The sequence below is a fragment of the Nerophis ophidion genome, linkage group LG24, assembly GCF_033978795.1.
Source record: "Nerophis ophidion isolate RoL-2023_Sa linkage group LG24, RoL_Noph_v1.0, whole genome shotgun sequence".
NCBI lineage: Eukaryota > Metazoa > Chordata > Actinopteri > Syngnathiformes > Syngnathidae > Nerophis > Nerophis ophidion.
This window is the reverse complement of record NC_084634.1, coordinates 24,643,099-24,658,017: the sequence shown is the minus strand read 5'-3', so window position 1 is coordinate 24,658,017 and position 14,919 is coordinate 24,643,099. Positions and strand designations below refer to the sequence as shown.

Here is a 14,919-nt window from a genome sequence, read left to right as displayed (position 1 = left end):
AAAAAACACAAATTAAAGATAATTTTTTAGACAGGTGCACTCTACAGAGCAAATATGCTGGTCCAAGATCATCTATGTTCCAGGAGGACGCTGCTGCTTTTAAGTAACAACTGTAAAAGGTTGGTCAAAGATTCTCTCCTGACAGCAACATTGGTATTTTTAAATTCATATTTCAAAACCCAAATCAAAGATCTTGTTTGACGGGAGAACTCTGCTGTTTTTAAATACATGTTACAAAACACAAATCAAAGATCTTGCTTGACAGGAGTACTGTGATGTGGAAAATTGCAGGTCAAAGATTCTCTCTGTGACAGGAGCACGCTGCTGTTTTAAAATACACGTTACAAAACACTAATCAAAGATAATTTATTAGACAGGAGCACTCTACAATGCAAATATGCTGGTCCAAGATCATCTATGTTCCAGGAGCATGCTGGCTTTTAAGGAAAAACCGTAAAATGTTGGTCAAAGATTCTTTACTGACAGCAACATTGGTATTTTTGAATTGGTATTTCAAAACACAAATCAAAGACCGTGCTTGACGGGAGCACTGTGATGTGGAAATATGCAGGTCAAAGATCCTCTCTGTGAGAGGAGCACTCTGCTGTTTTAAAATACATGTTACAAGACAAAAATCAAAGATTGTGCTTGACGGGAGCACTGTACTGAAGAAAAACGCAGGTCAAAAATCATTTCTGTGACAGGAGCACTCTGCTGTTTTAAAATACATGTTACAAAACACAAAAAAAAGATTTTGTTCGACGGGAGCACTGTGCTGTGGAAAAATGCAGGTCAAAGATCCTCTGACAGGAGGACTCTGCTGTTTTTAAATAAATCTTACAAAACTCAAATAAAAGATCTTCTCGACGGGAGCACTGTGATGTGGAAAAATGCTGGTCAAAGATCCTGTCTGTGACAGGAACACTGCTGTTTTTAAATAAATGTTACAAAACACAAATCATAGATTTTGCTTGACGGGAGCACTGTACTGTAGAAAAACGCAGGTCAAAGATCCTTTCTGTGACAGGAGCACTCTGTTGTTTTAAAATACATGTTACCAAACACAAATCAAAGCTCTTGTTCGACGGGAGCATTGTGCTGTGGAAAAATGCAGGTCAAAGATCCTCTTTGACAGAAGGACTGTGCTGTTTTTAAATAAATGTTACAAAACACAAATCAAATATCTTGTTCGACGGGAGCATTGTGCTGTGGAAAATTCCAGGTCAAAGATCCTCTTTGACAGAAGGACTGTGCTGTTTTTAAATACATGTTACAAAACACAAATCAAAGATCTTCTCGACGGGAGCACTGTGACGTGGAAAAATGCAGGTCAGAGATCCTCTCTGTGACAGGAGCATTCTGCTGTTTTTAAATACATGTTACAAAACACAAATCAAATATCTTGTTCGACGGGAGCATTGTGCTGTGGAAAATTCCAGGTCAAAGATCCTCTTTGACAGAAGGACTGTGCTGTTTTTAAATACATGTTACAAAACACAAATCAAAGATCTTGTTCGACGGGAGCACTGTACTGTGGAAAAATGTAGGTCAAAGATAATTTCTGTGACAGGAGCACTCTGCCGCTTTTAAATACATGTTACAAAACACAAATCAAAGATCTTGTTCGATGGGAGCACTGCCTGTGGAAAAACGCAGGTCAAAGATCCTTTCTGTGACAGGAGCACTCTGCTGTTTTAAAATACATGTTACAAAACACAAATCAAAGCTCTTGTTCGACGGGAGCATTGTGCTGTGGAAAAATGCAGGTCAAAGATCCTCTCTGTGACAGGAGCACTCTGCTGTTTTAAAATACATGTTACAAAACACAAATCAAAGCTCTTGTTCGACGGGAGCATTGTGCTGTGGAAAAATGCAGGTCAAAGATCCTCTCTGTGACAGGAGCATTCTGCTGTTTTTAAATACATGTTACAAAACACAAATCAAAGATCTTGTTCGACGGGAGCATTGTGCTGTGGAAAAATGCAGGTCAAAGATCCTCTCTGTGACAGGAGCATTCTGCTGTTTTTAAATACATGTTACAAAACACAAATCAAAGATCTTGTTCGACGGGAGCACTGTACTGTGGAAAAATGTAGGTCAAAGATAATTTCTGTGACAGGAGCACTCTGCCGCTTTTAAATACATGTTACAAAACACAAATCAAAGATCTTGTTCGATGGGAGCACTGCCTGTGGAAAAACGCAGGTCAAAGATCCTTTCTGTGACAGGAGCACTCTGCTGTTTTAAAATACATATTTCAAAACATAAATCAAAGATGATGTATTTGACAGTAGCACTCCGCTGTTTAAATTTATATTTCAAAACTTGAATCAAAGATAATGTTTGACAGGAGCAAGCTACTATACAAAATGCTGATCAAACATTCTCTTAAAAGGAGCATTCTGTTGTTTTTAAATACATGTTACAAAACACAAATCAAAGATCTTGCTTGACAGGAGTACTGTGATGTGGAAAATTGCAGGTCAAAGATTCTCTCTGTGACAGGAGCACGCTGCTGTTTTAAAATACACGTTACAAAACACTAATCAAAGATAATTTATTAGACAGGAGCACTCTACAATGCAAATATGCTGGTCCAAGATCATCTATGTTCCAGGAGCATGCTGGCTTTTAAGGAAAAACCGTAAAATGTTGGTCAAAGATTCTTTACTGACAGCAACATTGGTATTTTTGAATTGGTATTTCAAAACACAAATCAAAGACCGTGCTTGACGGGAGCACTGTGATGTGGAAATATGCAGGTCAAAGATCCTCTCTGTGAGAGGAGCACTCTGCTGTTTTAAAATACATGTTACAAGACAAAAATCAAAGATTGTGCTTGACGGGAGCACTGTACTGAAGAAAAACGCAGGTCAAAAATCATTTCTGTGACAGGAGCACTCTGCTGTTTTAAAATACATGTTACAAAACACAAAAAAAAGATTTTGTTCGACGGGAGCACTGTGCTGTGGAAAAATGCAGGTCAAAGATCCTCTGACAGGAGGACTCTGCTGTTTTTAAATAAATCTTACAAAACTCAAATAAAAGATCTTCTCGACGGGAGCACTGTGATGTGGAAAAATGCTGGTCAAAGATCCTGTCTGTGACAGGAACACTGCTGTTTTTAAATAAATGTTACAAAACACAAATCATAGATTTTGCTTGACGGGAGCACTGTACTGTAGAAAAACGCAGGTCAAAGATCCTTTCTGTGACAGGAGCACTCTGTTGTTTTAAAATACATGTTACCAAACACAAATCAAAGCTCTTGTTCGACGGGAGCATTGTGCTGTGGAAAAATGCAGGTCAAAGATCCTCTTTGACAGAAGGACTGTGCTGTTTTTAAATAAATGTTACAAAACACAAATCAAATATCTTGTTCGACGGGAGCATTGTGCTGTGGAAAATTCCAGGTCAAAGATCCTCTTTGACAGAAGGACTGTGCTGTTTTTAAATACATGTTACAAAACACAAATCAAAGATCTTCTCGACGGGAGCACTGTGACGTGGAAAAATGCAGGTCAGAGATCCTCTCTGTGACAGGAGCATTCTGCTGTTTTTAAATACATGTTACAAAACACAAATCAAATATCTTGTTCGACGGGAGCATTGTGCTGTGGAAAATTCCAGGTCAAAGATCCTCTTTGACAGAAGGACTGTGCTGTTTTTAAATACATGTTACAAAACACAAATCAAAGATCTTGTTCGACGGGAGCACTGTACTGTGGAAAAATGTAGGTCAAAGATAATTTCTGTGACAGGAGCACTCTGCCGCTTTTAAATACATGTTACAAAACACAAATCAAAGATCTTGTTCGATGGGAGCACTGCCTGTGGAAAAACGCAGGTCAAAGATCCTTTCTGTGACAGGAGCACTCTGCTGTTTTAAAATACATGTTACAAAACACAAATCAAAGCTCTTGTTCGACGGGAGCATTGTGCTGTGGAAAAATGCAGGTCAAAGATCCTCTCTGTGACAGGAGCACTCTGCTGTTTTAAAATACATGTTACAAAACACAAATCAAAGCTCTTGTTCGACGGGAGCATTGTGCTGTGGAAAAATGCAGGTCAAAGATCCTCTCTGTGACAGGAGCATTCTGCTGTTTTTAAATACATGTTACAAAACACAAATCAAAGATCTTGTTCGACGGGAGCATTGTGCTGTGGAAAAATGCAGGTCAAAGATCCTCTCTGTGACAGGAGCATTCTGCTGTTTTTAAATACATGTTACAAAACACAAATCAAAGATCTTGTTCGACGGGAGCACTGTACTGTGGAAAAATGTAGGTCAAAGATAATTTCTGTGACAGGAGCACTCTGCCGCTTTTAAATACATGTTACAAAACACAAATCAAAGATCTTGTTCGATGGGAGCACTGCCTGTGGAAAAACGCAGGTCAAAGATCCTTTCTGTGACAGGAGCACTCTGCTGTTTTAAAATACATGTTACAAAACACAAATCAAAGATCGTGGTTGACAGGAGCACTGTGATGTGGAAAAAGGAGATCAAAGAACCTTTCTGTGACAGGAGCACTCTGCTGTTTTTAAATACACATTTCAAACCAAAAATCAAAGATCACATGTAAGAAAGGAGCACTCTGCTGTTTTTAAATACATTTTACAAAACACAAATCAAAGATCATGTTCGACGGGAGCACTGTGACGTGGAAAAAGGCAGGTCAAAGATCCTCTCTGTGACAATAACACTGCTTTTTTTTTAAATACACATTTCCAAAACACAAGTCGAAGATAATTTATTGGACAGGAGCACTGTACAGTACAAATATGCTGGTCAAAGATCATTTATGCTCCAGGAGCACGCTGCTGCTTTTAAGTAACAACTGTAAAAGGTTGGTCAAAGATTCTCTACGTGACAGCAACATTGGTATTTTTAAATTCATATTTCAAAACACAAATCAAAGATCATGTTTGACGGGAGCACTCTGCTGCTTTAAAATACATGTTACAAAACACTAATCAAAGATCTTGTTTGACGGGAGCACTGTGGTGTGGAAAATGCAGGTCAAAGATCCTCTCTGTGACAGGAGCACTCTGCTGTTTTAAAATACATGTTACAAAACACAAATCAAAGATCTTGTTCGACGGGAGCACCGTGATGTCGAAAAAATGTAATTCAAAGATAATTTCTGTGACAGGAGCACTCTGCTGTTTTTAAATACACATTCCAAACCACAAATCAAAGATCATTTATTGGACAGGGGCACTCTGCTGTTTTTAAATACACATTTCAAACCACAAATCAAAGATCATTTATTGGACAGGAGCATTCTGCTGTTTTAAAATGCATGTTACAAAACACAAATCAAAGATCTTGTTCGATGGGAGCACTGTGATGTGGAAAAATGCAGGACAAAGATTCTCTCTGTGACGGGAGCACTCTGCTGTTTTTGAATACATATTTCAAACCACAAATCAAAGATCATTTATAGGACAGGAGCACTCTGCGGTTTTAAAATGCATGTTACAAAACACAAATCAAAGATCTTGTTTGCCGGGAGCACTGTACTGTGGAAAAACGCAGGTCAAAGATCCTTTCTGTGACAGGAGCACTCTGCTGTTTTTAAATACATGTTACAAAACACAAATCAAAGATCTTGTTCGACGGGAGCACTGTGTTTCGGAAAAATGCAGGTCAAAGATCATTTCTGTGACAGGAGCACTCTGCTGTTTTAAAATGCATGTTACAAAACACAAATCAAAGCTCTTGGTCGACGGGAGCACTGTGATGTGGAAAAATGCAGGTCAAAGATCCTCTCTGTGACAGGAGCACTCTGCAGTTTTAAAATACATGTTTCAAAACACTAATCAAAGATCATTTATTGGTAAGGAGCACTCTGCTGTTTTTAAATACATGTTACAAAACACAAATCAAAGATCATGTTCAACGGGAGCACTGTGTTTTGGAAAAATGTAGGTCAAAGATCATTTCTGTGACAGGAGCACTCTGCTGTTTTAAAATGCATGTTACAAAACACAAATCAAAGATCTTGTTCGACGGGAGCACTGTGACGTGGAAAATGGCAGGTCAAAGATCCTCTCTGTGACAGGAGCACTCTGCGGTTTTAAAATACATGTTTCAAAACACTAATCAAAGATCTTGTTCGACGGGAGCACTGTACTGTGGAAAAATGTAGGTCAAAGATAATTTCTGTGACAGGAGCACTCTGCCGTTTTTAAATACACATTTCAAACCACATATCAAAGATCATTTATTGGACATGGGCACTCTGCTGTTTTTAAATACATGTTACAAAACACAAATCAAAGATCATGTTCGACGGGAGCACTGTGTTTCGGAAAAACGCAGGTCAAAGATCCTTTCTGTGACAGGAGCACTCTGCTGTTTTTAAATACATGTTACAAAACACAAATCAAAGATCTTGTTCGACGGGAGCACTGTGTTTCGGAAAAATGTAGGTCAAAGATCATTTCTGTGACAGGAGCACTCTGCTGTTTTAAAATGCATGTTACAAAACACAAATCAAAGCTCTTGGTCGACGGGAGCACTGTGATGTGGAAAAATGCAGGTCAAAGATCCTCTCTGTGACAGGAGCACTCTGCAGTTTTAAAATACATGTTTCAAAACACTAATCAAAGATCATTTATTGGTAAGGAGCACTCTGCTGTTTTTAAATACATGTTACAAAACACAAATCAAAGATCATGTTCAACGGGAGCACTGTGTTTTGGAAAAATGTAGGTCAAAGATCATTTCTGTGACAGGAGCACTCTGCTGTTTTAAAATGCATGTTACAAAACACAAATCAAAGATCTTGTTCGACGGGAGCACTGTGACGTGGAAAATGGCCGGTCAAAGATCCTCTCTGTGACAGGAGCACTCTGCGGTTTTAAAATACATGTTTCAAAACACTAATCAAAGATCTTGTTCGACGGGAGCACTGTACTGTGGAAAAATGTAGGTCAAAGATAATTTCTGTGACAGGAGCACTCTGCCGTTTTTAAATACACATTTCAAACCACATATCAAAGATCATTTATTGGACATGGGCACTCTGCTGTTTTTAAATACATGTTACAAAACACAAATCAAAGATCATGTTCAACGAGAGCACTGTGATGTGGAAAAATGCAGGTCAAAGATCCTCTCTGTGACACTAGCACTCTGCTGTTTTTTTAAATACATATTTCCAAAACACAAATCAAAGATCATTTATTGGACAGGAGCACGCTGCTACTTTTAAGTAACAACTGTAAAAGGTTGTCAAAGTTTCTCTCCTGACAGCAACATTGGTATTTTTAAATTCATATTTCAAAACAGAAATCAAAGATCATGTTTGACGGGAGCACTCTGCTGCTTTTAAATACATGTTACAAAACACTAATCAAAGATTTTGTTTGACGGGAGCATGGCCGTGTGGAAAATGCAGGTCAAAGATCCTCTCTGTGTCTCGAGCACTCTGTTGTTTTTAAATACACATTTCAAACCACAAATCAAAAATGGAAAAATGCAGGTCAAAGATCATTTCTGTAACAGGAGCACTCTGCTGTTTTAAAATGCATGTTACAAAACACAAATCAAAGATCTTGTTTGACGGGAGCATTGTACTGTGGAAAAATGCAGGTCAAAGATCCTCTCTTTGACAGGAGCACTCTGCTGTTTCTAAACACGTTACAAAACACAAATCAAAGATCTTGTTTGACGGAGCACTGTGATGTGGAAAAATGCAGGTCAAAGATCCTCTAACTACACATTTCAAAACACAAATCAAATATCATTTATTGGACAGGAGCACTCTACAGTGCAAATATGCTGGTCCAAGATCATCTATGTTCCAGGAGCACGCTGCTGCTTTCAAGGAACAACTGTAAAATGTTGGTCAAAGATTCTCTACGTGACAGCAACATTGGTATTTTTAAATTGATTTTTCAAAACACAAATCAAAGATCATTTTTGACGGGAGCACTCTCCTGTGCACCAATGCTGGTCAAAGATCCTCTTGGTTACATGAGTCTTCTGCTGTTTTAAATTAATATTTCAAGAGATGGATCAAAGATCATGTTTGACTGGAGCACTCTACCATGCAAAAATGCTGGTCCAAGATCATCTATAGGACAGGAGGACGCTGCTGCTTTTGAGGACCTACTGTAAAAATGTTGGTCAAAGACCCTCAATACGCCGGTAAATACCCACTGCAAAAGTGCTGGCCAGAGATCCTCTCTATGACAGGAGCACTGTGCAGTCTTGAAGGATGTCCTGTAACGCACTTGTCAAAGATCCTCTGTATGACAGGAGGTTGTGTTGTTTTTAAATACATATTTCATAACACCAGACGCCCCTCTCTTGAAGGACCTACTGCACGACACAAGTCAAAGATCCTCTATTGAACAGGATCATGTCGCTGCATAAAAAAGATAAAGACATGTTGCCTTTTTGAAGAGTGCTCAAGACAGGATTCATGGCTTTTTCAAGGGAGCCGTTCCTGTTAAAGAGTCGTTCAAAAGGCCGGCTCGTTACATTTGAAATATCAAGGAAAATCACATCAGTAGCAGATTAAAAATGTATGTTAACATTACTCTAACTCAATATTTGCTTTATTGGTGGAAATTATTCTGAAGTATGATTTAATTTGGCGTTTTATTGCACACTCGAAATTAGGCGCTACTGTATTATGGTATTTTAACAATGACATCACTATTGTGTATTTTCACTCCCCTACAAAAACGTTCTAATAAAGAAAAAGTAAACAAATGATAACATAAATAAAACTACTGCACACAGAAAAATGCCTCACAAAGGACTCCCAATTGGGAATGGGTTTTCATTGTCCACTTAAGTCTGTGAAAAGACTCGACTCGTTTGCGAACGTCCCATCACTTTTCCAAGCCTTTGTGAATTCTCTCATGCACACAATTGAAGACAGACAAGTTGACTTAAACGAGCTTATTTTAAAGACTCGACTCGTTTGCGAACGTCCCATCACTTTTCCAAGCCTTTTTGAATTCTCATGCACACAATTGAAGACAGACAAGTTGACTTAAACAAGCTTATTTTAAAGACTCGACTCGTTTGCGAATGTCCCATCACTTTTCCAAGCCTTTGTGAATTCTCTCATGCACACAATTGAAGACAGACAAGTTGACTTAAACAAGCTTATTTTAAAGACTCGACTCGTTTGCGAATGTCCCATCACTTTTCCAAGCCTTTGTGAATTCTCTCATGCACACAATTGAAGACAGACAAGTTGACTTAAACAAGCTTATTTTAATGGATCTGCAAAATTGTTTGAATTTCCAAAGAGAACTTGTGAACCTCCCGCCCAAAGTTACCCAGTGGCATACCTCACATGTTACAGAACTGTCGCCAACCCAAAGAAATCTGCATGCAGGAAAAAACAGAAAAAGAAAAGAAAAGTGAAAGTAGAAATAAAATAGAACCAACAGGACATGTCATTGCCGTTCTCTTGGCTGGAGGAGAAATTCAAACGCTTCTGCGTGGGTTTGGCTCCGCACTCCAGCGCAAACTGACAAAGATTTCCGTTAAAGTGTAATTTCATTGGGTGGATGTGGCTCCGCCCACTCCACAGCCCCCGCCCCTGTCTTCCATATAAGGCACAGGACAAAATAAACCCCGAAATACAAAAGGAGCTAAAAGCGCGGCGCTGTCACTTGGTAACAAATTGCAATCATTGAGACAACACAAACCTCCCTAAGTGTACAAAAGCACTTTTTCTTTGTTTTTCTTTTTGACTGGAGTTTGACTTCATGGATGCTGTGGGGGTGGGGGAGGTGAAGGGGCTCCACTAGGACAGGAGGGAAATATTCAACATATGAGCTTGTCATCTTTTTTTTTTTTGTTGTTTTTTAATAACCCTTAAAAGAAAAATGACAGGAAACACGAGTGTTTCCCTTCAAAATAAAACTGCTGCTGAGGGAAAGTGGAAGAAGATGGGGGGGCGGGGTTAAGATGAAGGGGTTTTATTGTGATGAAGAAAGAGTGTCAGTGTGCAACGAGTCATGAGACGGTTAGAAGGTGACAGTTAGACAGTTAGAGAGGGGAGATGTTTGTGCGTGCACGTGTGTTTTTCTCTGTATGTGTGTGTCGCTGCCAGTCGTTCAACTGCAGCACTTGCTCTTCCAGCCTGTGACTCCGCCCCCGCCGCTGATGTCCACATTTTCACTGTTGGGCTCTTTTACAGGCGTCTGGAAAAAAACAAAAATATCAAATGTAAAGAAATCGACTCCAATAAATGTACTCCGTACTTTTGCTTTAAACCAGGGGTCGGCAACCCGCGGCTCTTTGGTCACTCTGATGTGGCACAGCTGCATAATCAACGACCCCCCGATCATTTCGGGAGGTTTCCGGAGTTTGGTGCCTTTGCCAGGAATCACTTGGGGACAACATTCTCCGGTCTTCACCCGGTCTACAATATTGAGTGCGTGCCGTGATGGATATACTTTAAACTTCCTCTTTAACATGTCGTCGCGCCCGCTTTTACACAATGCTATCTGCTTGTTGGCCAATCGCATGCTATACGCAGCTCTTGTTAGCACACGCACATACCTGCAAGGCATACTTGTTCAACAGCCATACAGGTTACACTGAGGGTTGTGATATAAACAGCTTTAACACTCTTACTAATATGCGCCACACTGTGAACCCACACCATACAAGAATGACAAACACATTTCGGGAGAACATCCGCACTGTAAGACAAAATAAACACAACAGTACAAATACCCAAAATCCAATGCATCCCTGACTCTTCCTGGGTACAATGTACAAACCCGCTAGCACCAAACTCGCCCACCTCAACCGACTCACGGAGGGCGGTGGGGGGGTTTGGTGCTAGCGGGTGTGTACAACGTAGCCAGGAAGAGTCAGGGATGCATGGGATTGTGGGTATTTGTACTGTTGTGTTTATGTTGTCTTACAGTGCGGATGTTTTCCCGAAATGTGTTCGTCATTCTTGTATGGTATGGGTTCACAGTGTGGCGCATATTAGTACAAGTGTTAAAGTTGTTAATATCACAACAAAGCAAAAAAAAAACTCTGTATATAGTGTTATTTCATTTTGAATTTCAAGAGTTTTGCGGCTCCCAGTGTTTTCTTTATTTAGTGAAACGGCTCAATGAGTGGTAAAGGTTGCCGACCCCTGCTTTAAACCCATGATTGTGCTAATAAATATGACCAGCAGGTGGCGCCAATTCCTCAAACGCTTCAATTATCCTTAGGGCTGCTGTCCAACCTTGCAGAAATCCAACTGTAACATTAAGGATCTTTGACGAGCTTGTTTTTTTTTTTTTTTTTTTTAAACGTGGTCATTTATGAGCCTTTAAAAAAATGTCCCTGACGTACAGCAGACCTTTCTTCAGCAGATTCCCCAAAACATCTGCGTGCTTCTTGCATATGGATTCCTTTATATAGCTGCGTTATAATAGGAGCAGATTCCCCAAAACAGCAAAGTGGTCCTTAAATGAAGATCCAGTTCAAAATCATCTATGCTATGCTGTTTTTACAGGACTGCATCAAACAGCACTAATCAAAGATCTGGCGTATTGCAAGAACTGTTTTTAAGGATCATTTGCAAAGAAATTTCAGTAAAAGATTTTCCGTAGGAAAGGAGTAGATTTTTAATTCAAAATCTTCCATGTAAAAGTATATTTTCCATATGGAAGATATAGATGGACCAAGATTACTAAAAACATCAATGTGCTTATTTTATATAGAATCGCAGTTGGTCAAATATCTCCTGTATAACAGGAGCAGATACCCCAAAACAGCAGAGTGCCCTTGTAAATATATTTTTAGTTGTATTTTTCCTTGCCACGATTCAATATGAAAGAAGCACTGTGCTGTTTTTGGTAATCTTGACTAGTCAAATATCTTCCATATGAAAGGAGTGGATTCCTAAAAACAACAGAGGGCTCCTTTCATATAGAAATGCCATGTGATTAGCTACAATTATATTTAAAAAAAAAACACCCTGCTATTTTTAGGAATCTTGGCTAATCAAAGAAAAGAGCTTCCACATAAAAATAATAAATTCCTATATACAACAGATAGGTACTTTCAAATGAACATTTTATTTTTACTAGCCAAGATTATATACGATAGAAGCACCCTGTTTTTTGTTGAAATATTGGCTAGTCACAGATCTTTCATGTGAAAAAAACTACATTCCTAAAAACAGCAGAGTGCTCCTTTTATATGAAAATATCATTCTGACTAGCCCAATTTCTATATAAAAGAGCCACCCTACTGTTTTTGAGAATCAAAGATCTTCTAAATAAATAAATCACTGTTGTTTTTTGTAATCAATCTTGGCTCATTCATAAAAAGGAGCAGATTCCCCAAAACAGCACAGTGCTCTTTTTCTTGTGGACAATTTTAGACTAACCAACTAGTAACACCAGGGCTTTTTTCACACGGAATCTTGGCTTGTCAAAAGCATATTTTTGTATAAAAATAAGTAATATGTTTTTTTTATAATCCACCCCTTTCATATGGAAGATCTTTGACTAGCCAATATGACAAAAAACAGCAGAGTGCATCCTCTTTGGAATCGTGGCAAGTCAAATATCTCTTTTATAATAGGAGCAGGTTCCCCAAAAAACTGGAGAGTGCTACTTTTATGAAGATATTTCATTTTGACTAGCCATGTCCAGGGTGTACGCCGCCTTCCGCCCGATTGTAGCTGAGATAGGCACCAGCGCGCCCCGCAACCCCAAAGGGGAATAAGCGGTAGAAAATGGATGGATGGATGGATGATTCCATATGGAAGAAGCACTCTGCTGTTTTTGGTCATCTTGGCTATGCGAAATCTTCCATATGAAAGAAGTAGATTCCCCAAAACAGAGGAGTGCTCTTTTTATATGGAAATGAAATTTTGACCAGCCAAAATTCAATATGTAAGAAGCATCATGCTGTTTTTGGGAATATTGGAAAGTCAATTATCTTCCATAAGAAAGTAATACATTCCCCAAAACAGCAGAGGGCTCCTTTTCATATGGAAGATTTTTGACTAAACAAGATTACCAAAAACAGCAGGGAGCTTCTTTAATTCGTAATCCTAGCTAGTAAACTATACATTTTCTAATAGAAGCATATTTCCAAAAACAGCATAGTGCACTTTTCATATGGACATTTTATTTTGACGAGCCAAAATTCCATATGAAAGCACTGTGCTATTTTTTGTCATCTTGGCTAGTCAAACATCTTACCTATGAGAGAAGTAGATCCCCCAAAACAGCAGAGGGCTCCTTTTATATGGCAATGCCATTTTGACTAGCCAAAATTCTTTATTAAACAATCACTCGGCAGTTTTTTTTAGAATCTCGGCAAGTCAAAGATTTTTCATAATTAAGGAGCACTCCCAGTTTGTTTTATTCTGCTCCTTTCAAATGGAAGATCTAGTAAAAACAATCCTCCAGGCCTGGCCAACCCGCGGCTCTATGGCTGGTTTTATGCGGTTCTTAACCCTATTAATGCCCACGGGGTGTAGACGCGACAAACTCTGATGTCGGAGGCCCATGTTGCCGCGGTACTGTACTGGCATTCGCTCGGACGAAAAACACTACACTTCCCAAAATGCAGCGCGACCGAGACACACGGCCGCTTCATTGACTTCCGCTATGCACAAAGACGGCGTTTTCTCAAAATCTAGCTTGTAAAACACCGTGGCGTTAAACACGCGGCCTCTTTTATCAGCCGTGACACTAACGATGCGGTGCAGAATTGTTAAAAAAGCCGCCCTGGGTGAAAGAAAAGATCATTACGAGGAAGAAAAAAAAAAGGAAGTACTTGGATTACTTTTTTCGACTGGCTTAAAGGCCTACTGAAACCCACTACTACCGACCACGCAGTCTGATAGTTTATACATCAATGATGAAATATTAAGATTGCAACACATGCCAATACGGCCTTTTTAGTTTACTAAATTGCAATTTTAAATTTCCCGCGGAGTTTTATGTTGAAAACGTGGCGGAATGAAGACGCATATGATGACGCGTGTTTGTGACGTCATGGACTGTCAGGAAATATTAGCGCTGCACCACTCGGCTAAAAGTCGTCTGCTTTAACCGCATAATTACACAGTATTTTGGACATCTGTGTTGCTGAATCTTTTGCAATTTGTTCATTTAATAATGGACACTAAAAAGAAAAATGCTGTTGGTGGAAAGCGGTGGATTGCGGCTGTCTTTAGCACCGAGACACAGCCTGTGTTTCTTTGTTTGTCGTGAAGCAGAGCGGTCAAGCGAACATGTTTTCTGTACGCCAACCAGCATATTTTTGGATGGGGAAATTGTGATATATATCTTACCGGAGACATCAGTGGATTATTTGTCGTCCTGCAGTAGCTGTTTAAAAGGCAGCTGTGAGCTTGGCTCCTCGGCTTCTCTCTGAGACACTGAGTGTTCACCGCAGCCATCCGACCTCGAGGTATGTCTTTACAGTCTTTAAAATCTCACGAAAACACTATTAAAACAATAAGCAGATAAGGGATCTTCCAGAATTATCCTAGTAAATGTGTCTAATTACATCTGAAACGCTCACACTGTCGCCGCCCGGAGCCGTCGCTTTTTTTTTTCTCTCTCTAGTCCTTCACTATCAATATCCTAATTCACAAATCTTTCATCCTCGCTCAAATTAATGGGGAAATTGTCGCTTTCTCGGTCCGAATTGCTCTTACTGCTGGTGGCTCCCATTATAAACAATGTGAATATGTGTGGAGCCCTGCAACTCGTGACGTCACGCGCACATACTTCCGGTAAAGGCAGGGCTTTTCTATTAGCGACCAAAAGTAGCAAACTTTATCGTCGATGTTCTCGACTAAATCCTTTCAGCAAAAATATGGCAATATCGCGAAATGATCAAGTGTGACACATAGAATGGACCTGCTATTCCCGTTTAAATAAGAAAATCTAATTTCAGTAGGC

The 14,919-nt window shown here is 39.5% G+C and overlaps 1 protein-coding gene across 1 annotated transcript in view; it reads right to left on the bottom strand.

Annotated features, from left to right (window-relative positions):
- Nucleotides 1-9,224: 9,224 nt before the first annotated feature.
- Nucleotides 9,225-14,919, bottom strand: part of rab10 (RAB10, member RAS oncogene family) — a 40,730-nt gene continuing 35,035 nt past the window's right edge. Inside the window, exon 6 of the mRNA XM_061886347.1 lies at nt 9,225-10,182. Within this exon, the coding sequence (XP_061742331.1) occupies nt 10,096-10,182 (87 nt within the window). The 3' untranslated portion in view covers nt 9,225-10,095. The remainder of the gene's footprint in view (nt 10,183-14,919) is intronic.